Here is a 27851-nt window from a genome sequence, read left to right as displayed (position 1 = left end):
TGACACAAACAAATGAAATGTGAATGAACCCTTCCTCATACCATATTCAAAAGTCAATTCCAGATGGATTGAAAACCTAAACATTGGCCGGGCATGGTGGCTCATGCCTGTAATCCCAGCACTTTGAGGTGGGTGGATCACTTAAGGCCAGGAGTTTGAGACCAGCCTGGGCAACGTGGCAAAACCCTGTCTCTACCAAAAAATTAGCTGGATGTGGTGGTGCACAACTGTAGTTCTAGCTATTCAGGAGGCTGAGGTGGGAGGATCACCTGAGCCTGGGAGGCAGAGGTTGTAGTGAGCCGAGATCGCGCCACTGCACTCCAGCCTGGATGACAGAGACCCTGTCTCAAAAAAAAACAAAAAAACGAAAAACTAAACATGAGGCTAGGCACAGCGGCTCGCGCCTGTAATACCAGCACTTTGGGAGGCTGAGGCGGGAGGATTGCTTGAGCATAGGAGTTTCAGACCAGCCTGGGCAATATAGCAAGTCCCCTATCTCTACAAAAAACATTTTTTTAAATAGCTGGGCAGGGTGGCTCATGCCTGTAATCCCAGCACTTTGAGGGGCTGATGTGGGGGTTAAGGGGTTGGCTTGAGCCCAGGAGGTTGAGGCTGCAATGAGCCGTGATCACACCACTTTACTCCAGCCTGGCCAACAAAGCGCAAGACTCTATCTCAAAAACAAAAACAAAAACAAACAAAAAAAACCTAAACATGAAAGGCTAAGGTGGGAAGATAACATAGGAAGATAACTTTATAACCCAGGAACAGGAAAGAGTTCTTAAACGGGACACAGAGTGCTGCCAATAAGGGAAAAGATTGATAGACTGTATTTAAGAACACCTGTTTATCAAAATACATTAATAAGGTGAAAAGGCAAAGGAGTGGAATATAACTGAGGATACACACACCATTGAATCTATTCAATACACAGGACTATCCAGAAGAAAAATGGACAATAAATCTGAACAATTCACAAAACAAATCCAACTGGCCAATAAATATGAAGTGATACTCAACCCATTAGGATATAGGGAAATGCAAGTTTGAACCTCAATGAGATACCATTACTCACATATCAGAATTTCTAAAGTGTTTCAATTTTTGTAACTTCAAGTGTTGTTGAAGATGGGAAACTGCACGGTACAATGGTACTATAACTTTGGAAGAGTTCAGCCTTATCTCTGCCGAAGTTGAGGTTAGGCTTTCTCTATCACCCAGCACTTCCAACGGCAGGCTGTGCGCGTGGACAGGAGGATTCTGGCAAGGAATGTTCGCAGCAGCACTATTTGTAATAGCTAAAACCTGGAAACAACCTAAATGCCCATTAATAGTCAAATGGATTTTTTTTTAAACTGTGGCATATTCATACAGTGAAAAACTACAGCTGCATAAAACCACAGATTAACAACAGATTTGAACAAATGAAGACATACTACAGAGGGAAGAAAAAAAACAAGGACATGATCACCGTAAGGGTCAAGAAAGTGATCATCTTTAGAAGGGAGTTGGGACCCAGGAGGGACAGGTTGGCTTCTGGGCTGTAGGCAATGTTCTCTGAGTGACTGGTTGCACAGGTGTTCACGTTGTAAAAAGTCATGAAGCTGCACATTTATTTTGTTTACACATACAACATAACTTATGTTGTATGTTCTTATATGTTCGATTCACAACAAAAAATGTTTTAAAATAATCTGAAATATTAGATCACTGCTTATTTTTAAATGTATGGCATATACCCCTTGAAAAGAGCGTTCTCATTGTGAGGACTTTAGAGGAATTCATTTTCTTGAGAAACAAAATTTGGTTAATGAGTGTTTCTCATTAATAATCTATACATCAGGATTAAGAGCTGATTTTATTAAGGTCTACCCTACCAAAAGCTTTCCCATAATAATCCAAAATAAGACGTTTTCCTATTTCTATATAAATTCCTTTGCATGAGACATTTGTTTATTAAAACACTTAAAATTGTGTTTGGAATAAACCACCTAAAGTGGTTTGTTCTGAAAAAAAAAAAAAAAAAAAAAAAGCCTTTTAAGAACTTGGGTCTTTTTGTTGTGGTCATTTAAAATCAGTATTTTAGACACTCCACTCGCTCTCAGTGTAGAGAGAATGTATTCGATTGCGTGTTGGAACTACGTGTAGACAAAACGATCGCGGTTAAAGCTTGCGGCTTAGAGCCCACCTGGCCGCGCTGCTGGGAAACGGACGGAGCGGCGCTTCAATCAGAGGTGAAGGTGCAGCAGCCGCTTAGCTGGCTTTGGTCCATCACTTCTGGGGACTTCAGATTCTCAAAATCTTAAATTCTAGACCCCACAGGAATGCAAATCTGCCCACCTTTTCCCACATAACTCTACCGTCGCTCAAACTCTTCCTGGTACCAGCGGGGAAGCGGAGGAGACCCAGGCAGGGGCCCGCGCTCGCTCGGCTGCAGCCCGACTCCCCTGCGCTCCCGGCCCGGGGCCGCGTCCCGACGGGGAGGTGCGCTGCGCCCGGGCGCCCCCGAGTGGAGGGGGAGGGAAGGAGGGAGCCGGCGGCGGGCGGGGCGGGGCGCGGTGACAGCGCGAGCCGGGCCCGCCCCTGGCTCCCACCCCCGGAGCCCACAGCGCCCGCCCGCCCGCGGCCGCCCGGGAGCTCGTCCAGCCCCGCGCTGCGCTCGCCCGCCCGCTGCCCGCCGGAGCACCGCGGCCTCCGCCCGCGTCCATCTGCCCGCCGCCCGCGCCTGTTCCGCAGCCTGCGTCCGCGCCGGCCCCACAGCTCTGCGTCCGGGTAAGCCCCCACCCCGCCTGGGGTCCCCCTCGCGCTCGCGGGGCTCCCTGCCCCCGCTCCGGGGCCTCAGCCATATCTGGGCAAAATATTCAGCTGTCGCCGCCGCCGCCAAGAGGGACTGAGCGTGGCTCCCTCTATAAATAGCTGCCGCCTCGGGTTGCCTCTGGGGCTAGGGAGCCCGGGTCTCGGGGTCCCGAGCCCGGCGCTCCCGTCCCCGCCTCCCCGCGCGCGCAGCCCTGGCCAGGGCGCCCTCCGCTCTGGACCTCCGCACCGCGTCTGTGAACGCGAGAAGGACCCGGGGTTCTGGAGGAGACGGCGCCCCGGGCTGGGGTCCTGGCGGAGGGGCGCCCCCGCCGCCCGCAGGACTCCAGCGCGGCGGGGCTCTGAGCCCGCGGGGTGCTCAGCTGGGTACAGGTGCCAGCCGGAGCTGGGCTCGGGGGCGCGGCCTCTTCTCCGCCTGCAAGAGTCTGGGGGTGGGAGTGGGGGAGTAAAGGCTCGACTGGACGTGGAGCCCAGGTTCGCGCTGAGAGTGTTTGGGGCAGGAGAAGTTTCCCAAACTGCGAGAGACAAGGTTTAAAGCACCATGACACGCGCTACGCGGCCAAGTGGAGCTGGAAAGAGCTTGGAGGCGGGAGCCCCAGGTTGTCGCCGGCTCTCGGCATGGCCTTGGCAATCCCCCTCTTGTTTCTGGATCTCAGTCTCCCATTTGTAGGGGCGAGGTTTGGTAGCCGCGATGGAGCTGGGAGCCCAAGCCCTGAGAGCTGCAGGGCGCGCTCTTGGCCGCCTGCGCCTCCCCCCACCTGTTCACCCTCTCCGGGCCTGGGACGCTGGGGTCCCAGCCGCGCACATGCGGAGACGCTGCAGAAATCGGAGACTGACTGCCCCAGACTCGATCGTATCCTGGGACTCACTAAGGCCGTCGGATATCCTAAGCCGTACAACCCTAGGAAGTGCACTTTTGGGGTGCCTATGGGCATCTCTCTGCTCCGTAGCCGGCAAAGCAGCCTGTGAGCCACGCAGCTTCAGATGCGATGAGCTGGGCAGGGGCAGTGGTTCCAGTACAGCCCTGGCCACAGTTTCCCGGTCTATATCGGGCCTATGATGCGTCCTCCAACCCGCGCAGCGCCGCCCCCTCCTACACCCTTCACCCACCGCTACTATTACAGACCCTGTCTCCAGCCCTCGCCCTATGCCCTCAGACTCTCGGAGACGACCTGGCCCAAGCTCCTCCGTGTCTGAATCGCAGAACCAGACCCTGAACCCAGGTGCTGGGCCCTCAGCGTGAGAACCCCTAGGGCCCCCACCCCATCTTTCTTCCAGAGGTGACTGCCATTTTGTCCTCTGTGCAGGGCCGCAGAGCCCCCTGCTCAAGGTCACACAGGGCCGGTCACGCCAGAAGGTCTGCAGTCTCCCAGCCTTTCCCATCTCTTTCCGCACCCTTCCCACTGCTCAGGCAGGTCCGGGAGCTCTGGGAGCACCCGATCAATGCCCCCTCTTCTTGAATCTGCTGCTGTTCTGGACTTTACCTTGTCTGGACAATAGCGCCCTCATCCTGAAGTTTCCTTTTTGCTTCTACTTTACTTTCTGTTATGTGTTTTTTTCTAAAGCCATCTCAAAGACTTACAGAAAAAAGAATTAACGGGAAATGGAGTCAGATAATAAAGTTTCCATCAGTTAGAGCCACACAACCAACAGGCAGAGTGAAAACAAGAATACTGTCACTTTGGTGTATTATCTTTAATGAGCTAGTCTTACAAACCCGTGTTTTAGAGAGTCATTGACCCTTGAGTTTCTCCCAGCCTAAGATGAAAGCCAGTGTCCTCTAAAAATAGCCTCCGCCCCACCTTATCAGGGTCTCACACCTTCTCCCTCCTTCAGGGTAGGGCGTTTTCTTGCAGCTCAGCATAAACAGAAAACACAAAGTAGGTGTGGCAGCTCTGAGCAATGGGAGGTGGACTGGCCTGGAGGTTAGGATATCTGGCTCCAGCCCCAACTCTGCCACCCACTCAGAGGAACCTTGAGCAATGAGGGGGCAGACAAGGTGGTCTCTAGTGGACCTGGAGTGGAGAGGGCTTAGAGTCTCCCTTGGAAGCCTTTCTAGCATGACCCATCCTGTAAGGAATAGCTGGGGAAGGAGTGAGAGACAGTGGCTTTCCCAGGTGCCAAGGGAGGACAGAGGTGGGCAGTGTCACTTGCTGTGGAGAGACAGGAGTAGGGGGATGAGGACTGGGAAAAGACCATCAGGATTGGCAGGGATCATGAGTGACTTAGACCAGGGTATTGCAGCAGGCTCAAAAAATGAGATCTGCCAGTGACCCAGCCTGTCTGAGCCTCGTTTTCTCCTCATACAATGGAGACAACAATAGCCCCATTTCATAGGGGCTGCTTGTGAGAATTAAGTGAGATGATTCAGGGCAAGCCCTCAGCCCAGAGCCTGATATTGCAATGATAGTATTCGTTGTGGTGAGGGGGAAAGGCAGGAGCTAACAGGAGCTGAAGAAGTTCTCCACTTCTTCAGGCTGTAGGCTGAAGAAGGCTCTCAACAGAGCCAGCAACTCTTTCTAAAAGCTTGGATGAGAAAGGAAGGGAGAGGGAAGGTAGCAGGAACTGAGGACAAGGAACAGAAGGGAGGCAGGCATTCTAGGATAAAGACTATGGCAAGAAGTGAGAAGAACCCAGGAGAGGGGAGAGAGTTAAAGGAGAATCTTAAAGGTGTGCCCATAATGAGGATTGGGGACCTTCCTTAGTGACTTGCAGAATGTCACAGACTCTGCAGGTGGCCTTCATCCCCTGGAATGAGCAAAAAAAGGTAAAATGAAGCAGATCCTGGCTCAGACCCCTATGTATCTGGCAGACCAGTATCTGCGATGGAGGATGGTGATGGGCTGTGAAGAGTGTTTTGACCCTGCTCCGGGGCCTCATAACCTTGGCTTATTTATTTCTGAAATGACATCATCTATCGATGACTCCTGCTGAGCCCGGTCGTAATGGCCTTTTCCAGTCAATGTTTTGACTTTTCAGTCTTACTAATGGACCAGCCAGGCTGCCAACATTTCTAAAGAGGCCAGTTCACTTTTCCCTTAAAGCCAGAACACCAGATACATCAATTATTGGGCTGCTAGGAGCCATTATCAGTTTAAAACCACAGGCCTGTTTCTATGGAAAAGCATGAACCAGATAGCACAATTCCGGGCCATTTCCTCTCTTTTGTTTTGTTTTGTAAAATCTTCCTTTGGCTAATCATGATAGAACCTAATTCTCTTTGCTCTTAATGAGAGAATGAGCTCATTGGAGTCAACTTAGGACACGGTCTGGGAGGTTTTCTTTCGTGTTAGGTGTTGCTGGGTCTTTGTCTGATCTGAAAAACTAAACAAACTCAAGCATGCCTTTTGTTTCTCCTTCTCTTATGTCCTTTTGGTTTTCTTTCAGAGAAAAAAATGATTTGTGAAAGGGTTGGACATTACCATCTGTGAGGAGGAAAGAGGGAGGGAGAGGGAGACAAGGGCTTGCGTCCATCCACGCATGTCCATCCCTGTCTCAGTTCATGTTTTCAGGGGCCCCAGCCTCAGGCCCCACTCACTCTGGGGCTTCAAGGGTGGTGACCCCAGGGCCGTTTCTAGCGATGATTCTGGAGGATGATGAGTTGTGACCACTGCGTTGTTGCTCTCCATGCCCAAAGGAATGAAGGAAAGCAGAACTGCCTCTGGGCATCCTTCAGCCTCCTTCGTAGACTCATCGCTGCTGCCCATCGCTTTGCTGTTGGTGCCTTGGTGCCACTCCTACCCCTATTCTCTTTCCACCGCACACTCTCACAGTCTCATTCACTCCCACGACTCCAGTCACCTCACAACTCCCTAATTCTTGCATCAAGCTGGACTGTGCTCCTCATCTATAGACATCTCTGCCTCCTGATTCCTTTCTCTTCACCACCCCATTCATTTGCCCACCAAGTCCTGTCAATGCTACCTTCCTTAATTTCTCTTACATCCATTTCTATCGCCACATCCACTACCCCAGTAAGGACTTCCTCTCTCCCCGAAGCTGCTCTCAGAGCCTCTTAAAGGTATTTCTGCCTCAAGTCATTCCTTCTTCCACGCTGCTGTTAAAAGATCTTCACCTGCGTCAATTGTCTCCCTTCAGGGACTCTCCATTTCCTAAGGGATAAAGACCAGATTCCTTAGCCTCTAAGACCGGGCCTCAAGCTACTTCTCCAAAATCATCTCTAGGCACTCCTCCAAATTCTCTTTACCTTCTGGCCATGGCAAAAGGTAAAGAGAGGCATGCTGTGCCTTCATGCCTCCCTGCCTTTCCCCTGCTGTTCTTTCGGCCTTCAGTGCTGTTCTCCCTCTTCTCAGTCTGTGAACTTGTAATCACCCTTAAAAGCAAAGTTCTTCATTGATTTACCTGTAGCCCCACAGCCCCCTGTGCCAACTCAGAGCACCAGCCAGGGTGTGTTCTAAATGGAACCACCCAATGATGTATCTCTGTCTCTGGCTAGACTGAAAGCTCCCTGAGGACGAGGTTTCTGACTCATTTATTTCTGCTTCCCCATGTGCAGCTCAGAGCTTAGTGTGTGACATAGTACAGGCACTTCAGGTTTTAATAAATGGCTGACCACCGAATGAATGAATGAATGCAAGAAATAAATGAATGAAGGCTCTGTGATAACCAGGACAGTCACACAACACCAACCAGCATTTACAGCATGTTCTCCTACCCGACCAAATCATCAGCTCTATGAGGGCAGAGACCACACCTATTCTGCTCCCCACCGCCAGCTCTCTAGCTCCTATCAGCCCCATCATGATATGTAGCTAGTGTGAATCCAAGAGCTCATTTGAAATTCACAGTAACCCCATGAGGGAGGAACAGCAAGTATTGTTACCTACCTTTTGTAATGGGACAGTGAACCCTAGTAGGAATTGTCCCAGGTCATCCAATTCCAGAAAACTGAAGTGCTCTCCAGGGTTTGACAAACTTGAGAAATGAGTCTTCTTGTTTTATATCCGTGCTTCTCTAACTTTAATGTGCATTGAAATTACTTTGGATCTTTTCAGAAATGCAGATTCTGGTTCAGTAGGTATGAGATGGGGCTTGAGAGTCTGAGTTTCTAAAAAGCTCCTTGCTTCTAATAAGCTCTAATAAGTTGATTAGAAAATAAACTTAATAATTCCTAATAAGCTCTAATAAACATCTAGTCAGGTGGTGTTGATTAGTATCTACAAACCACCACATTTTGAACACCAAGGTGAGTGCTAGTTACCACAAAGCTTCCTCCTGGCCATTGCATTAAGATAGTGGATTTTTAAATCTACAAATGAATTCATTTGTGCCTTGGATCAAAATCAAGGGCTCTTTCTGGTCAGCAAACTTCTTGCAAGTTTGGATCTATGAGCACAAGATGGGTGCCTGGCCAGTGCTGGGATGGGAACCTGAGACACCTGAGACCCTGAGACATCAAAACACTCAGAAGTGTGCAAAGTGAAGGGAAGAGAGAGGGAGACGTGAGGACAGACTTCCTCCATGCAAACCAAGAGAGATTTAAAAATTCAGAATGGATAGCAACATTGCATGCATTTGCTTATTATGGTTTTACATTGTATTCCACTTACAGCATTAAAAAGGCTTGAGATGGCTTAAAAAATAAACTACATGACCAATGCAACTAGTAAGAACAGAAATTCTAGAAAGACAGGCAGAAACCCTGAAGATTAAGATCACGAAACTCCTGGAGAATCTGATTAGAGCTTATGAATTCTTGCTCCACAAAAATGAATATATTCATATACACAACAATTTGCATATCATTTCAGTGGGTGTGTGATTCCCCTGAAGCCTATTCAAAAGTCCAGGTTAAGAGCACCCGATACAGAGAATAAAGAGAGAAAATTATGCCAGCGCCCTGGCTGAAGATGACAACTGTATTTGGACACTCAAATTGGCTCTGAGATGACTCATGGCAGCCAAGGGGAAAGGGGGGGACAAGATGAATGGGAGGACTCTTGGTGTCTGATAGTAGAAGGAAGAACATCAATCAGTCTTTCAGGAGAGGGAACTATTTTCTTAGCCCCAATCCTCAGTATATTGTCAAGACAGGCCACTAGACAGAGGGCATAGTGGTTAGGGCGGACTCTGGATCAGTCCGCACAAGGCCAGGGAACCTAGGAGCAATGAAGGGCAGACTCAAATCCTTCATTAGTCCTTTGGGGGGCCTTAAATAGCAATTGACACATAATGAAACACAATCTATCTTCCTAATTCACACACACACACACACACACACACACAGACTCTGGAGACCACCTTGCTGGATTCAAATCCAAGGTCTACTAGTTACTGGCTCTGTAATCTCAGGTAACTTTTAACATTTCTTTTTTTCTTTTCTTTTTTTTTTTTTTTGAGACAGAGTCTCGCTCTGTCACCCAGGCTGGAGGGCAGTGGGGCGATCTCAGCTCACTGCAACCTCCGCCTCCCAGGTTCAAGCATTTCTCCTGTCTCAGCCTCCCGAGTAGCTGGGACTACAGGTGCACACCACCACACCTGGCAAATTTTTGTATTTTTTAGTAGAGATGGGGTTTTGCCATGTTGGTCAGGCTGAACTCCTGACCTCAGGTGATCCACCCACCTCGGCCTCCCACAGTGCTGGAATTAGAGGCGCGAGCCACCGCACCCAGCCAACTTTTAACATTTCTGTGCCTAGTGTCGCCATCTATAAACTGGGGTTGTTGTGGGGATGAAATTAGTTCTTATATGTAAAATGCTTAAGACGTGCCTGGGATATTATGTAAGCGTGAGCTGTTATATTATGGGAAGGTGGCAGCATGGAGTACTGGTAATGAGTACTGATTGCCTGCCTGGATGTAGATCCTGGCTCTACCACTTATTAGCTTTGTGACCTTGGTCAGTGTACTTACTGGGTTAAACAGGGTCCCCCCCAAAAGTCATGCCCACCTAGCACCCCAGAATGTGACCTTTCTCTGGAAATATGGTCTTTACAAATGTAATTAATGAAGTTAAAATGAGGTCACACTGGATTAGGGTACGTCCTAACTACCCTATGACTGGTGTCTTAAGAAGAAGAGTGGACACATGCCCTTAAAAAGGCTTGAGATGGCTTAAAATAAACCTATATAGGCAGCATAACTAGTAAGAACAGATGATGATGGAGTCAGAGATTGGAGTGATGTGGCTGCAAACCAAGGACTGTCAGGGATGGCCAGCAGACACCAGAAGGTAGGAATGAGGCATGGAACAGATTCCCCTTCAAAGCCTCCAGAAGGAATCAACCCTGCTGACACCTCGATTTTGGACTTCTGGTCCTCTGAACTGAGACAGAGTAAATCTCTCTTGTTTTAAGCCATCCAGTTTGTGGTCATTTATTATGGCAGCCCTATAAAACTAACATAGTCTGCACTTCTTCATCTGTAAAATGGGGATAATAAAAGTATCTGCTTCACAATTATTAAGACTGCAAGAAATAATCCATGTAAAGAGCTTAGCATTGTGCCTGGTATGCAGTAAGAACAAAACAAAGCTTCTATTATAAGGTACAGTGACAAGTGGCCAACAGTAGCCTCAAGGATGGTGTTAATAGTAGTCTGTTGTATGTCTCTAATTTATTTACTCAATGTCTTATTGAATTTTTATGCCGTTTTGGGGGTTTTGGGTTTTTTTTCACTAATAGAGGTTTTTTTTATTTTGTTTTGTTGTGTTTTGTTTTAGACAAGGTCTCACTCTTTCACCCAGGCTGGAGTGCAGTGGCTCACTGCAACCTCCACCTTCTGGGCTCAAGTGGTCCTCCCCCGAACCCCAGAAGCTGGGACCACAGGTGCATGCCACCATGCCCAGCTAATTTTTTGTATTTTTAGGCGAGACGGGGTTTCACCATGTTGCCCAGGCTGATCTTGAACTGAAAAAGGGTATACCAATGTAACTTCTCTTCTGTGTGAGGACACTGGTCTCCCCACATCTTGTCAACACTGGGAATTCTCAGACTTTTAAATCTCTGTCAATCTGATAGAACTGATATCTCATTCCACAATTTGCTTTTTTATAATTATAAGTGAGTTTTGTTATTATTTATATGTGTATTAGCCATTAGTATTTCCTTTTGTGTGAACTGTCTATTCCTTTCCTCTTTCCACATTTTCTGGCCTGTTCTGTTTTTTTATTGGAGGAACTCTTTGTCTATTAAACAAATCAGCCTTTTGTTTAATATGAAGCAAATATATTTTCCCCCAGCTTGCCGTTTGCTTTTCGGTATTGCTCATATTAATTTTCATATTGGTTTTTTGGAAAATACAAAAACATGTTTCATAAAGCTCTATCTTACAGTAACACCTGCTGTGAGGCTGCGTGATGAAGTTCATGTTTGTAAAATGGAGAATGAGGATAGGAATGAATTCCACAAGCTTTCCTACAAGTTAGCTTTTTTTTTGTTTTGACACTGAGTTTCACTCTGTTGCCCAGGCAAGAGTGCAGTGACACAATCTCGGCTCACTGCAACCTCCACTGCCCAGGTTCAAGCGATTCTTTTGCCTCATCCTCCCGAGTAGCTGGAATTACAGGTGCCCACCACCACGCCTGGCTAATTTTTGTATTTTTAGTAGAGACGGGGTTTCACCATGTTGGCCAGGCTGGTCTCGAACTCCTGACCTCAGGGGATCTGCCCACGTCAGCCTCCCAAAGTGCTGGGATTACAGGCGTGAGCCACCACACCCGGTCTACAGGTTAGCTTTTATTCTACCAGTGCTTTTGACTTATGGCTATCAAAGCTAATAATAATGCTAGGCATTTATTCATTCATTCATTCATTCATTCAACGAATATGTCTTCAGCACTGGACAGGTGCAGGGCTTTGTGAAGGACCATGGGAGACAGAGATGTTTGTCCTCAGGTAGCTTTTAGTCTTGTGGGAGTAGGGGTGCCTGAAGATAATGCAATAACTCCCAAAGAACTCTGATGGCCTCTCTTGTTTGTACTACAATCGTTGGCTTCCTAGAACTCTCTTCTGCTGGTGTGGAGGAAAATGAAATGGAAGGGGCAGAGCGTGGGGAGAGCTAAGTGTGGCCTGAACCAGGAAAGTTGCAGAGACGTAGGAGGAGTGGAGTGCAGCATGGTTTGAGGGCAGGTGGGCAGGCCAGCTGAGACAGGGAGATGTCTTCAGACTCTTTTCCTGGAACCCTGTTGCTTACAGATGATTGCTGTGGTGACTCAGACACCATGATGACCCCAAGAGATGCAAAATGAAAACATGCACCCGTGCGCGCGCGCACACACACACACACACACACAGGCACACACACACACACACACGCACAGGCTTTTCCAATTTAAACCACTTGACAACTTTGACGTTTAGAGCATTGAGCATGGCTCATTGTGTTCTGGGATGAAGCTCATAGCAACTGCAGAAAGTGATGGAGTCAAACACTAAGTTTAGTGTGTTTGTTTTTTTAGAAGGTACTTTCCCATATGACTAAGAGAATGAAATCAGCCAGTGAAAATAACTGCAAATGAGCCAGAAAACAAGTCTGTTAACAATAGCTGGTCTCTAAGTCCCCATCCTCCTCCATTCAGGGGCTCCACACACATCTGTCATAATAGAACTAGGCCTTAAAGGGCTTTAAATCCTGTATTGTCAACTCCCCAACAACCACCATCAATCAAGACATCAACCCTCTCTGGAAGACCTCATCTAGGGCTCTGCCATCGCTGCTCACAGCCTATAGAGACAGGTGCTCGCTACTTCCCGGCTTAGCCCAGTGTACCCCTGGGCAGTTTTTGTTTGTTTGCTTGTTTGTTTGTTTGTTTTTTGAGTCTCATTCTGTCACCCAGGCTGGAGTACAGTGGTGCAAACAGGACTCACTGCAGCTTCTTCCTCCTGGGCTAAAGCAATCCTCCCGCTTCAGCCTCCTGAGTAGCTGGGACTACAGGAGTGCGCCATCACACCTAGCTAATTTTTAAATTGTTTGTAGAGACAAGGTCTCACCGTGTTGCCCAGGCTGGTTTCAAACTCCTGGCCTCAAGCGATCCGCCTGCCTCTGCCTCCCAAAGTGCTGGGATTACCGGTGTGAGTCACTGTGCCCAGCTGGCCCTCGGGCAGTTTTTATTGTTAGAAAGTTCCTTGTGCTGATCAGAAATCTACTTCCTGGTAATTTCAATAAATCTATGTCTTCTGCCCTCTGGGGAGCCACAGACCTCTTCTGTTCCCTCTTCCCCAGGTGAGCCCAGTAGAGGTTTGGAGAGTGTGACCATGTTCCTCCTGGTCCTTCAACTGTTCTTCATATGACACCTTGTTCACCTTCTCTGGACTCAGCACCACTCAAAAGAGAAGGCCTAATTCACAGCAGAGGTCATCCCCATGTCCAGAAGGCATATGAAATGTGCTCAGCATCATTAGTCGTCAGGGAAATGCACAATGAGTTCCCACTACCTGCCCACCAGAATGGCTAACAGGAAGGTGCTGACAGTACCAAGTGTTGACAAGGTTGTGGAGCAGCTGGAACTATCATACATTGTTGGTAGAAATGTAAAATTGTAAAATTACTTTGGAAAACTGACAATATCTACTGAAACTAAACATATGCCCACTCTATGACCTAGCAATTCCACTCCTGGGTACACACTCAAAAGAAGGAAGTGCTTATTTCTACCAAAAGACATATTCATAGCACTGTTTATAATTACCAAATACTGGAAATAACCTAAATGACCATTAAAAGTAGAGTAAATAAATAAATTATGGTATATTTCAGATAATGGAATACTACACATCAATGAGAAAGAACAAACTGTTACTACACACAGTAGCACAGGTGAATCTCACAGATACAATGTTGAAGGAAAGAAACCAGATGCAAAAAAAAAAAACCCCCAAAAAACACATCCACTATATGTTTCCATACAATGTTCAAAAAACCAAAACTAATCTACAGTCTTAAAGGTCAGAATAGTACTATAAATATATTATTTTATATATATTATAAATAGTTACTTTTGAGGGAGATTGACTAGGAGGGAATTTAAGGAAGTTTTCTTGGGGGCTGGAAATGTTTAGTATCTTCATTTGAATGTCTACATAGGTATATAAATGTGGGAAAATTACATGAGTTGTATACTTAAGCCTTGCACACTTGACTGTATATAGCCAGTGTCTTGTTTAAAAAAGATAATTACCACCCACCCCCCACAAAAGAGTGTGGCCCAGAGTTGAGCTCCAGCATAAAGCCAAGCAAGACTGTCATTGCCCTTACTTTGGCACTACACTTTTATTACAGCAGCTAAGGTCTCACCATGGCTTTGGGGATGAGCACCTCGAACTGTTGATTTATGCTGGGTCTACAGTCACCGGAGAGCCCCACATCTTTCTCATGGCTGCTCAGCCACGTCCACTCATCCGGTGCTTGCAGGCTGCAGGCTGGGCCTGAAGGAAGGTGAAGGAAACCGGTTATCGAGCTGTATCATCCCTTCTCTCATGTCCCCTTTACAGTACCCCTTGGGAGAACATTCAGTCCGTGTCCTGCTCTCACTTTGCAGAAGAAACCCCGAATCTCAGAGGCACAAAGTGGTATGCCTGAGGCTGCCCAGTCAGCTAGAGCCAGGGGCAGGGATTTCAGCCCAGGTTTGCATGACCCCTAGTTCAAGCTCTCATCTTTAACCAGGCTGACCCAAGATGAGGCCTCACCTGTAAAGGAAACTAAGGGCCCAGGGCATCTGTTCTGCTCCAGGGGTGGTGGATGAAGAGAGGACGGGTGTGACATTATCCCAGGATCTCTGTGTGAGTCTTATCTCCCCATGTTAATTATAAGCGCCTGAGAGCTAGGACTTCTTATTAATTTCTGTCTCTCCCAAAAAGACCCAGCATGCCCTCCCCATAGTGGGTACCCAGTAAATACTCACCCAGTGAATTAGGTTGTAGAAACTGAGATCCAGAGAAGTAAAGCAATTTGCTCAAGGTCATATGGCAGGTCCTCAACTAAAGTCAGGACTTGTAACCAGGCCCCCTGACTTCTATGGCAATGCTCCTTCTGCCATTGCACAGTGGCCCTAGTGTCCTCTAGACCCCGGGACTAGAAATTTCAATGGATTGGAAGACACTAGGGAGGAAAAGGACCTTCACATGTAAGCCAAGGCTGAGTCTGGCCCTGGGGCCTTCAGGACATGTGCCCTGGGGCTAAGGCTGGAAACAGGTTGTACACCTGTGCAGGTGCACAGAGTCCTGCTTTCAGAGGGACACTGTGCTTGGTGGAATGTTCTGCAGTCACTGTCTTAAATTTTTTTTTTTTTTTGAGACAGAGTCTCACTCTGTTGTCCAGGCTGGAGCACAGCAGCACGATCTTGGCTCACAGCAACCTCTGTCTCCCAGGTTCAAGTGATTCTCCTGCCTCAGCCTCCCGAGTAGCTTGGATTACAGGTGCCCGCCACCACACCTGGCTAATGTTTTTTTTTGGGGGGGGGGGTTGTGTTTTCTTTTTTTTTCTTTTTCTTTTTCTTTTTTTGTATTTTTAGTAGAGACAGGGTTTCACCATGTTGGCCAGGCTAGTCTTGAACTCTTGACCTCAAGTGATCCGTCCGCCTTGGCCTCCTAAAGTGTTGGGATTACAGGCGTGAACCACCGCACCTGGCCAAAATTCTTAATAATTTTATCTTTGAATTTATATTTTTAAGTGAAGTTTCAATGGAGTATGTGCCAGGGCTCAGAACCTCAGCTTGCATGAGGTCCCACCTCTTGTTGCCTCACTGCTTCCTGGGGATGGGTTCTTGGACTAGAGCTCCCTCGCCCCTGGCACCCTCTGGTTCCATTCAGCCTCCCACTTCCCACTCCTGCTGGGCTGCCAGTGAGGCCGCCTGGTGTATTCAGCTGGAAACTCTGCAGGGCAAGCCTTTCATCCACTGCTCATACAGGTACCTAATGTCCTGGCACAGGGGTTGTAATACCGTTGGGAATTGCCCATGATATTGCAGTCGCTGTGCCAGGACATTAGGTAATCTGAATTAGAAATGGACGAAAGGATTGTGTTGCGGCAGCGGCCAGGACCAGGCCACTCACTACCTGGATCAGGGGCAGACAAGAAGATTGTGTTGGGCCAGTGACCCGTGGGAAGGGGAAATGCCTGGCATGACTTCCTGGCCCTCCCCTAGGGCAGGATGTGTCGGTCCTGGGTGTGATAAGAGAAAGAAATTGGCAGCCAGTGGGCTTCTTGTGCAGTACACGGACACCTATGTGGATCACGGTATTAATAATAAATAAAAAACACCATGACAGTCTGGGCATGGTGGTTCACACCTGTAATCCCAGCACTTTGGGAGGCTGAGGCAAGAGGATTGACTGAGTCCAGGAGTTTGAAACCAGCCTGGTCAACATAGTGAGACCCTGTCTCTACCAAAAGTTTGTAAACTAAAACAAAAATGAAAAAAAAAAAAAAAAAAACACCATGCCAGATCAAGAGAGAGACCATGGGAGAAACGAAGAGCTTTATATTTTGATACTTTGTTTTGTTTTTGTTTTGAGACAGGGTCTCAATCTGTTATCCAGGCTGGAGTGCAATGGCATGATCTTGGCTCACTGCAACTCCTGCCTCCCAGGCTCAAGCAATCCTCCCACCTCAGCCTCCCAAGTAGCTGGGACTACAGGCACACACCACCATGCCTAGCTAATTTTTCTATCTTTTGTAGAGACAGGGTTTTGCCATGTTGCCCAGGCTGTTCTCGAACTCCTGAGCTCAAGCAATCCATCCACCTCAGCCTCCCAAAATGCTGGGATTACAGGCATGAGCCACCAAGCTCAGCCTATTTTGGTACCTTTAATGGCACTTTTGTCTTGCCTTTTGAGCAAAGGGTCCCACTGTTTTACTTTGCACTGAACCCAGCAAATTACATAGCCAGTCCTGCCTGGGTGCATCTTTCAGCAAGGCAGAGTGAGAAGCCTCAGCTATTTTACACAGGGGATCCTTAGGGGAAGCAGGATGGTTTGGAATCAAGACATTGGTGACTGAGAGAGCTCAGCCCTCTCAGTTCAGCTCTCTCCCTCTCCCTGTTTCTCCTCGGCTCTCTTCTATCTGGAACCCATCACAGGTGACAACACGCCCCCGGGGACATGAAACTGCAAGCATAAAAGTAGTTATATTTTTATGCGCTGCAAAGGTCTCTGCACATTGGAGGAGTGGTTATTGGCATAATTATTGCACCACCTTTTATGACCCTGATCTCAGCCTTAAAAACTAAGGAAGCTAAGCCCCCTCAAACTTCCATTACTTTTTGTCTACTCCTTCCACACCTTACCCTACCCCTGCCCACCCAATCGATTGCTGGTTGACTTTCTTCCCCTGCCGGTCACTGGCCTGAGATAGGATTCAGTTTTCCACCCTCGCCCAGGGGTCTGTATCCCTGACTGACAATTCAGTTCAATCTGCAGTAACTTCACCTTCACTCTGAGCCAGGCAGGGGCTGGGCGCTGAGATGTGCAGATGTCAGATGTGATCTTGCCCGGCTCAATCTGGGAACACAGAGAGATGTGGGGAGTCCCAGTCTCCTCCGCTAGGCAGGGGCAGCGCTGCTTCCTTAGAGCTTCCTACAGAGGTGTGGGAGCAGAGGGGGACATTATCCCAACCAGGGGTGCTGGGAGCCTGTGTGGTGAGGTGCGCTTTAAAGACATGCTCTCTATCCATCCATGGGAAGCAGTTGGAGCTTGGGAAGCAGTCGGAGCTTAGGAGTTGGAGCTTGGGAAGCAGTTGGAGTTTTCAGCTTGGGAGTAGCATGAGGACTGATTTTCACCAAGGTCATTTGGAGGCTGAGTTGAGTGAGGATAGGAAGGAGGGAGAACTGAGGCAGGGGACTAGTTTGGAGACCACTGCACTCACTGAGATCATAAGAGGCAGTGCTGTGAGAAGGGAGAGGAGGGACAGATCCAAGGATGTTAAAGAGACAGGATTCCAGTCACAAAGAGACAACACAGCATGACTCCAGTCATCGGTGGCCCCCGGAGTAGTCCAATTCACATAGACAGAAAGGAGAATGCGGTTGCCAGGGGCTGGGGGAGGAGAGAAAGGGGAGTTAGAGTTTAATAGGGACAGAGTTTTTAGCCTGAGAAAATGAAAAAGTTCTGGAGATGGATAGTAGTGATGGTTGCACAACAACAGGAATGTACTTAATGCCGCAGAACTGTGCAACTAAAAATTGTTAAAATGGTAAATTTTATGTTTTGTGTATTTTACCACAATTTGAAAAGCAACTGTAACAACAAAAAGATAGTGGGCCTGTGGGGGTGGGGAGGAGAGGCCAGACATGGTGGCTCACACGTATAATCCCAGCACTTTGGGAGGCTGAAGTGGGAGGATTGCTTGAGGCCAGGGGTTCAAGGCCAGCCTGGGCAACATAGCAAGACCTCATCTCTACAAAAAAATTTTTTTTTAATTAGCTGGGCATGGTGATGCACCCCTGTACTCCCAGCTACTTGAGAGGCTGAGGAGGGAGGATTGCTTGAGCCTGGGAGCTGGAGGCTGCAATGAGCTATGATTATATCACTACACTCCAGCGTGGGTGATGGAGAAAAAAAAAAAGTTTAAAAAAAGAGAAAGAGCTTTGTCAGGCTCAGGCTGGCCCTGAGCTGGAGAGTGGGCTGGGAAGTCTATGCTGACCCCAAGGGTCTGGCCTGGGTGACTGACAGGCAGAAGAGGAGCTGCAAACCAGGCCAGGGGAGGGTGGTGGTGCCGAAGCCGGACACGCATGCAAGGTTGGGCATATGGGGCCTGAGGACTCCAGGGGGAGGTACCCAGAAGGGAGCAGGGGCTCAGGAAGGGGCCTGGGCTGGATAGACACCATCTGAGTGTCCTCAGCTTATCACAGGCAGCAGGCCCCACACGGGAGAAGATGAGAACCAGCCAGGGAGAACGTGAGAAGAGGGCAGAGCCCAGAGAAACAGGTGGGCCAAGAATAATGCGTCATCAAGGAGACCTGGGAGGATTCAGAAAGAAAGCAGGGAAACCAGGAGAGTTTCGCTGCAAGGAGTGGGAGCTCATTAAGGTCCCTTAGGACAGCGAGTGGGCGTGGCCAGATGGATGGGCCTGGACAGGCTCATGGGAGGACAGGGGGCTCGTGGGAAACAGGCTGAGCCGTACCATCCAGGCTTGAGGGAGGGGGGCCTGGGCATTGTTGGGTCTTGTGTGCTCTGTCTCTCATGGGCAGCACAAGCTGTCCCTCAGGACTCCACTCCCTTGCCCATTCTCATCCCCCATCGCCTCAGCTTCCACCCGTCCACCATGGGCCCCCCAGCTTCTCTTCACCACAGCTGCCCCAACACCTGCCCCATCTTCTCCTCCTGTCCCAGTTCCATGTTATTATGGGTTGGATTGTGTCCCCAAAAAAGCTGCACCTGTGAATGTGACCTGTGAATGTGATAAGGTCCTTAGGGAAGCCCTAATCCAATATGACTGCTGTCCTCAGGAAAAGGGGAAATTTGGATCCAGACATGTGCAGAGGGTAGACGCTGCGAAGAAAAAAACAGGGAAAGGAGCCTCTGCCGGCCAAGGAACACCTGAGGCCAACAGAGCAGCTGGGAACAGATTCGTCCTCAGAGCGAGCCAGCCCTGCTGACCCTTGATTTCTGACTTCTGCCTCCAGAACTGAGAGCCAACACACTTCTGTTGTTTCTGTCACTTGGTTTGTGGGGCTTTGACGGGGGCATCCCCAGGAAACAAATACAAATGCTAAGAAATGAATGAGCTAAGAACTCCTCTTTTACCCAACTCCTCTTTTTGGTTTTTTCTTTGTCTTGGGCCACCTTGGGACCTTGTCACTGGCCTTCCAATCAATTGGCTACCCTTGAGCCAGGCACCCCTCTGCCCAGTCATCTGAGAGTGGAGGGGTGACCCGTGATATGAAGCATGGCTGCCCTGAGAGGTGCCCCTTAAAGGGTGCAGGGGAGTAGCGGGGAGACAGCTCTCTCAGGAGGGACAGGGGACATTGCAGGTGCTCTTGCATCCCTGCAGCCGAGGGAAGAGAGATTCCAGAGAGGGAGGTAGATGGCATTGTCTTGGGATACAGAATTTAGTGTAGAGGGAACCTGACATAAAATCCCTTTGGCCAAAGTGTCTTCCGGAAGACAGGGACAAATCCACAAATATCTGGGGCATAAAGGATGGACTTTCTAAATCAACCTTGCCTTCCCATCCTCAAGATATTCACTGTGGCTGAAATAACAAGTCAGTATAACTGGAAAATATTTATTTGAACTTGTGACTCAGCATTTCCTGAGCTCAAGGAAGTGCAGTCCATAAATCAAGATGATGCCGCATAAGTGCCTCCTCTGGAGTGTTCCCACATGGGCGGGCAATGCTGGAGAAGCCATTAGCAGAGGTGACTGGACCGGCTGCCTGTGAAAGATTTAAAAGAGCCTTGTGTACTCCAGGAGCTGCTTCTTCTCGGAGCTTTCATTTCTGAGGCTTTCCTGATGGATGGCCTCAGCCTTTGACTCCCTCATTTTTACTGTCCAACCTGCCGAGTGCTACTTCCTGGCACAGCTTGTAAATTCTATTTTTTCATATTTAACGGAGGCTTAAGGCTTCTGCCACAGAGAAGCGGGGTGGCCGGATATGCTGTAAGTGTAAAATAGACACCAGATTTGGAAGACTTGAGTTTGCGAAGGTGTTTTAAATATATTTACCTGTCCTTTTATTGCTCTCACCAACTCTTGCTCAGGGTCACCAGGAGCTGCTGCAGGTGGGCCATGCTGGGAGCCCCAGCGGCTTCATCACCCCCTTCCTGCCCATCCCTCCCCTCTCAGACTTTCAGTCCCTCCAGATCTGGTCCAATCTTGCCGTAGTAAAGATGGGAAAACAGAGCATCTGAGAAGATAAGGGATTTGCCCAGGATTCCAAGTACCCTAGAGCAGGACCCAGAGGTGCTCATTCCCCATTCCTCAGGTGACACCACTGGGCCAGGCACAGGGCAAGGCACTGGGAACATGAAGACACATAGAACATGGGTCCTCTCCTGAGGGACCTCAGAGCCTGACGACAGCATGGCTCGGGGAAAGGAGGTAGAGACTCCAGCAGCGACAGCCTCATAATAATGGCTAATATCTGTGAAGCCAGTTGACTGCACCAGTCAACCCCAGGCTACAGCCTCATCTGCTTGCTACCCCATGATCCTCACAATACCTTACGGGGGCGAGTACGGTTAGCCTCTCACTATGCAGACCAAGAAACCCAGTCCAGGGATTTTCCACTTTTTATTTGAGCCACGGAATCCTTTCTTCAAGTGAAATTTTATATGGAACCCAAATAAATACATCAGGTAAAATCAGGAGTGAGTCCCCCACACTTATCCCTAACCCTTTGCGGGGCCCTGGAGGCACTTTCTCAGAGCCTGAGATCTCCTGTTGGCATAGTTTAAAAACCAGCCAGGTCAGTCAATGCTTTCATTTTTCAGAGGAGGGAAGGGACTTAGCAAGGGTCACCCAGGGAATCACTGTCACAATTAACACTCCAACCACAAGTCCTATGAAGCTCAGGCCTGTGCTCCATCCCTGACACCTCTTCTCTTAGGAAACAGAGGCCTTTTATTAGCAGCTATAAAATACAATCTCTTCCAAGCCGTATTTTAAGACTGAGTTTGCAGTGGGCTCTCTGAACACACTGTTTTCGCCTCCCTCCCACCCTGTCTCTTCCCTACCTCCAGTTCTCCCATTTCCTCAACCACAGGAGAATACTGCTTCGTAGCAACCGTCCTTGTGAGCCAAGTCGATGAGTGTGGCTTGAAACTGACAGCTTCATAGTTTACCTTAGAGTTTTTGGTTCTTAGTTTATTTCATGTTGTGCCTCATCACTCCATAATATTCACAGTACTCTTGACGTTAGAAAGGGCTTTTTAAATCTGGTGAAATAGGATTTTAGAAATCAATAGCACCTTGGGGTGTGTATGTGGTGCATTAACTTTCCTGGGTGCAGTAAGAGGAGACTTCTTTAGGAAATTTCATGATTTGCACCCCTCAGGGTGGCATCTCTAGGGGAGGCCTAGTGCCCCACCACATATCCCTCCTTCAGCAGTCCTCACAGTTGCCACCTCCTTTCCTTTCTGGCTCTTTTCCCAGCCCCTTTTCCCCAAGCTGGCTTTGATAAAGGATTTCTTTCTCCCCTGCTCCCTCGGCCTGGCTGGTCCATTCTCCAGGGTCTGTCCATGACTCTTTTTCTAAGGCTTTTACTATAAAGCATCGAGAAAATAAGGCAGCTGGAAGAGGTAACAAGTATGAGACACTCCCAGGGTTCCCAACCTGTCTGATGTTCCCCAGAAGTGTGTCCCAGCTGGTCCTGTCCTTGTGTCCCTTCTTGTGTGGTTCTGATGTGACCCAGAGGTGAGGCAAAAAGCGTGTTTTCCAAACTTGGTTTTGTGAGATTCCATTTCCGGGTGCAGTTTCTCAGAGACGTGCTTTTATGATAAAAAAGACTGGGGGAATTCTGCTTGCAACCTATTCCTCTTGGAGACTCCATTGTATACCAACATACCAACATTTTTGAAGAAGTCCTGCAGTCCAGAGTCCTAGGGAACTTCATATAACCCAAAACCCGTTTGAGCACCAAAAGCTTGTGTTTGCAGCCCCTCTAAGAGATGCTAGTTTTAAGGCAGTTCTGGACATCTCTGTGAGTTGGTTCTGGAAGACTCCAAGCCCTTCATTGGAGTCCCTCTTGGCCCCAGCACAGAGATCATGGATCCTCTCCCCATCCTGGCTTCACTTAGGAAAAGCCAAATTAGGCTGTTTTCTGAGGGCCTTCAGGAAGGTTTTTTCATCGATACCAGAGCACTGTCAGCTGTGCTTTCTTTGGAAGTAATAGAAATGGATCAAGTGATGGGGGGCCATTTATGGTCTGAGCATTGCATTCTTGGGGCCTGGTCGAAGAGGACGTTAGGCCAAGCTGAGCCATTCTGAGAGAAAAGGATGGCACAGGGGTTTCTGTATTTGGGAAGCAAGTCCTTCTTATCAAGCCAGCTGTCATATACTTGGATTTCTCCTACAAATAGGCCGACACATGCACAGGCTTACACTGATAAAATGTACTCTCTGCTTTCTGAGACAGAGACTTTTTCTGTTAGCTTAGTGAACTTTGGTTTTCATTTATTTTAGATGACTTTAATTATTTTTCATTAACAACTATTCCCAGGTTTTGGATCGATTGGTTGACTGTCCTTTCCTAGTTTTCATTTTTCTCTACTTTAGAAAATTCCATCATCATTTCACAGATGAGCCACGGGTGGGTTGGTTTATTGGCTTGCATGGAGGTCTAAATACGTACGTTGCTGTGAAGAAGGTCATATCTGTTACATAAGTTTGCCTGGGCTGCTGGAACACAGTTCCACACACAGCGTGGCTTAAATAACAGAAACGTACTGTCACACAGTGTTGGAGGCTAGAAGTCTGAGATCAAGGTGTCGGCAGTGTGGGTTCCTTCTGGGGCTGGCTTCTGGTGGCTTGCTCTCAATCTTTGGCATTCCTTGGCTTGTAGTAGCATCACCCCAATCTCTGCCTTCATCGTCACATGATATTCTCTTAGTGTGCTATATCTGTGTCCAAATTTCCCGTTTATAAGGATCCCAGGTAAAATATATTGGATTAGGGGCCCACTCTATCCAGTAAGACCTTGACTAAACTTAACTACTTATATCTGCAATGACCGTATTTCCAGGTAAGGTCACATTCTAACTTGCAATGTGTTGCTAGGTTACTGAGATACTGGGGGTTAGAACTTCAACATATGAACTTTTATTTGTATTTTATTTATTTATTTACTTTTTTGAGACTGGATCTCACTCCGTCACCCAGGCTGGAATGCAGTGGCGGGAACATGGCTCATTGCAGCCTCGACCTCCTGGGCTAAAGCGATCCTCCCACCTCAGCCTTCTGAGTAGCTGGGACTATAGGTGCTGCACGACCACACCCAGCTAATTTTTGTATTTTTTGTAGAGGCGGGATCTCACTGTGTTGCCCAGGCTGGTCTCAAACTCCTGGGCTCAAGCAATCCTCTCACCTCAGCCTCCCAAAGTGCTAAGATTACAAGCATGAGCCACTGCACCCAGCCTTATATATGAGTTTTTAGGAGACACAATATAACTCATCACACTGATTCTATGCACAGTACTACATTTAGCCAAGCTGGAGGACAACAGAGCTCGAGGTCCTGCTGTCCCTCCTAGCTCAGCGGAGGCAGTGTGGTGGAGTAGAGAGCACCCTCGGACTGATGTCAGGGGACCTGAGTCAAGCCCTAGGCCATCCCTTAGTTTTTTCACTAATAAAAATGTTTTAATTAAAAGACCTATTAGTATCCAAGAAGATCTTCAAGGTATAAAAAAGGGGAAAAAAAGGGTGTGTGGAGAGGCTCAGATGAGTTAACAGGTCTGAAAATGTCATGGTTATGGGAAGTAGCAGAGACAGGGTCCAAACACACAGGGTCCAAACGCGTTGGGTGTCATCTGTGAAATGGGAAATGAACAGTAGGCTTCTCCAGCAAGAGAGAGTAGTCTGGGAAGCAGCAGAGGTGAACCCTGGTCCCCAGGGTCCTGCTGGCAAACCAATTCTTCCCTCTGAACCGGCTCCCTCTGGGGGGAAATGGGGGCTCTGGACTAGGCAGTCCCCTGGCCACGCCATTGGGTGACTCCGCAGAGAAGGTCTGCAGCCAGCAGACCTGAGTTTAAATGTGGATCTGCTGCTTCCTAGTAGTGTCGTTTGGGTAAGTCACTTAATCTCTCTAAGTCCTTCTCTATAAAATGGGGATAATAGTAAATACCTACCTCACAGGTTAAATGAGAAAGTCCTTGTGAAGTACTGAACACACAGCTTGATATGCAGTAGTAAAAGTTAGCTATTTCTATGAACTACTTTTTGTAAGGATTGAATGAGATGGTGTAGGTGAGGGGCCTGTATGCAGTAGGTGCTCAATTAACCACCGATACTCCCCTGTCCCTTTTAAACTCAGTTTTGGCAGAGTTTCCAGCATTCATGATTCCCTCTGGGGTGTAGGGTGAAGGGGTAGAGAGTTACACAGAAAAGTATTTGAACTCCTTAAAGAATAACATTGTTTTCAGGCATTCATAAGCCATTTATAATTGCCCATTTACTTGTAATTGATGTCCATGCCAATTATAACCGATTACAATTCATTAACTTACATGCTCTCAGGACTTTACCTTGCACAGTTTTATTAGAGAATTAGCCAAACTTAGTGTAGTATTCCACCATAGTAATGATTATCCTGGCAATTCATAAAATGTACCCAGGCCGCTGTGTGAATGATGAGCCTCCATTTGCTCTGAGAGAGCAAATCTGAGACTGGTCTTTCTAAGGTTCTTGTCTTTCTGGTAGGTATTAATCAGCACAGAAATTCAGGAGACACAGACAAGTTCTTCCACGATGTCGTACAGACGAGAACTAGAGAAATACCGTGACCTGGATGAAGATGAAATCCTTGGAGCCCTAACAGAGGAAGAGCTGAGGACCCTGGAAAATGAGCTGGATGAGCTGGACCCTGATGTGAGTAGGTGCTAAAGGGAAGCACATTGTCACTAGCGAGGGGACCTGGGGAGGGACAGGTGGATGCTTCCTAAAGCCACCACTTCCTTTTTCCTTCCATGGCAATGACATTGGAATAACTTTGCCTTTGCAGATTTTTCTTTTAATGTGTTGTATTAGGGTTCTCCAGAGAAAGAGAGAACCAATAGGAGATGTGTGAGTGTGTGTATGTGTGTGTGTGTGTGTGTGTGTGTGTAGAGACAGAGAGAGAAGGGGAGAGAGAGATTTGTTATAAGGCTTTAGCTTACAAGGCTATAGAGACCAGCAAGATCTGCAGTTGCTAAGGTGGAGACCCAGGAGAGCCAATGGCATAGTTCCAATACAAATACAAATAACCAGCAGGCCGAAGACCCAGGAAGAGTTGGGTCTGGGAAAAGATGTTTTAGTTTGAATCCGAAGGCAGAAAAAAGCCAATGTCCCAGCTCAAGGCAGTCAGGCAGGAGGAAATTCCCGCCTACTTGGAGGAGGGTCAGCTTTTTTTCCCTACTCAGGTCTTCAACTGATTGGATGCCCGCCGCCCACCGCCATATCAGGGGGAACAATCTGCGTTACTCAGTCTACTGATTCAAATATTGGTCTCATCCAGAAACACCCTCACAGACACACCCAGAAAAATGTTTGACCAAATGTCTGAGCATCCCATGGCCAAGTCAAGTTGACACCCAAAATTAACCATCACAGTCTACCCCTTGTCAACTTGGCACACATATACATCTCTTTAAACCATACTTAATTTCCAAATAAAGACAATAACGATGTCATAATTCTGCCTAACATGATACAACTATCCTGGGTACAATGAAAAACACACTATCACCTTCCCCAGAAGAGGAGGTAAAGTCCATGAGTGATGTTTATTCTTCTCCTTGCTGTCCTGTAACTTAAATATTATAATGTAAAATTAATGATACTTAAATCCTATTATACAAAGCCAATACATCAATAACAGTAAAGTCGGTATCAAACAATCTTGTGTTACATGATAAGGGAATAAGAGAGGGAAAAAGCAAAGATATTTGCTACACACACACACACACACAATACAAGTGTTCATAAAATAAGGAGGAAGTACTCATGACAATTACAGTCTTCATTTCTGTAACTACTCAGATAGTTGTAGCTGGTATTTATAACTACCCTGTTTCATTACCCATTCTTTGCCTTTAGCAAGCACCTCAGCTGGTTGTGGTTCTTTACCCGATGGGGTGACCTAAGCTTTCATTTCTGAAAGGCCTAGGCCATTAGTAGTCCTGCCTGGATTAGTTTGTTGTAGTTTTCCATTGACCCTAATCACAGGGCATGGTAATACTAAAAAACGCCCTAAGGGCTCTCCTGTATCCGGACATACTTTCTTACCTCCCTTGTGCAATAGCTATCCAATTTCTCCTTGGTAGTCAGCATCTGTCACCCCAGCCAGCCCAGTAACTCCCTTCTTTGCTCATTGATTCAGAGTCATGAGGACCCCAAAGTGGCCTGGTGGCAGTTTTAACTTCCAGTTTAATGGAATTGTTGTGTCTCCTAGTGGAACTTTCGTCCTTTGAAACTAAGACTTCTAGGCCAGCAGACCACAGGGTCATGGGAACAATGAACAAAAGTTTTGCTAGTGCGTCACTAGGAGTAATGGTGAGTGGTGCCACTCCTATTTCCAATCTTGATTCCCTGACCCATGAATCCTATCTATGGGAGAAATGGCATCCGCAATTGCCCACTGATTCAGAGCATATACAGCCTTCTGGAGAATGTTGCCCCGGCCTGTAAGGTGTGGCCACCTAGCTGGCACTGTAACTGAGTCTTCAAAAGGCCGTTACCCCATTATATCGAGCCAGCAGCTTCAGGATGGTGGAGAACATGTGTCATGGAATGAATGAGCTGAGAAATAAAGGACCAGAATAATTCTTCTCATTTAATGTTTGATGTTTTATCGTTGCATTTCATAGTTGGCACATTTAGAAGTGTGTTTAATACTCAGAATTCATCCCTGCAGTCAGGGTACACAGTGTCAAGAGTCAAAAGTCTCTTTGGTTGTGTATGTGGTTTAGCAAGTCACACTAGAACTGTGAGCATGGGCATAGAGGGGTTCGTAGGTGGCCTCCTAGACAAGGGTCTTCATCCTACAGCTATATCCCAGGCACCCAGGTCAATAACCAGCACAGAGAAGGTAGATAATCAAAGTTACTGAAGTGAGTAAATGTTCCATGTTATATATTTTTAATTAAAAATGGAATGTATCACACCCTTTTTTTAAACCAGCCATTGCTCAACTCTGGTTTAATAGTGATCCATAAAGAAAACAACACTTCAATCTCACTCACCCAGAGATGGTCACTGCTAACATCCCGGGAGCACAGTTCGATGAAAAAATGCAGGACTAGAAGTTAGGTGTTTTGCTTCCAATCCCAACCCTGTCTCTTCCACTCCATGTGACCTTGGACCAAGCTGCCATCCTTCCTAGACCTCAATGTCCCCAGCCATGGAATAGCAGAGTTGGTTGGTCATTTTCAGGGTTAAGCTAACCTGACTT

The 27851-nt window shown here is 47.6% G+C and overlaps 1 protein-coding gene across 1 annotated transcript in view; it reads left to right on the top strand.

The window, feature by feature from the left end:
• The first annotated feature begins 2610 nt into the window (after positions 1–2610).
• TMOD1 (tropomodulin 1) overlaps positions 2611–27851 on the top strand; it is a 100020-nt gene continuing 74779 nt past the window's right edge. The window contains exons 1-2 of the mRNA XM_003820614.5: positions 2611–2772; positions 25124–25291. Coding sequence (XP_003820662.1) covers positions 25172–25291 — 120 coding nt within the window. The 5' untranslated portion in view covers positions 2611–2772; positions 25124–25171. The remainder of the gene's footprint in view (positions 2773–25123; positions 25292–27851) is intronic.

This window comes from Pan paniscus, chromosome 11 (genome assembly GCF_029289425.2).
Source record: "Pan paniscus chromosome 11, NHGRI_mPanPan1-v2.0_pri, whole genome shotgun sequence".
Classification (NCBI taxonomy): domain Eukaryota; kingdom Metazoa; phylum Chordata; class Mammalia; order Primates; family Hominidae; genus Pan; species Pan paniscus.
This window is presented reverse-complemented; position numbering and strand designations above follow the sequence as displayed.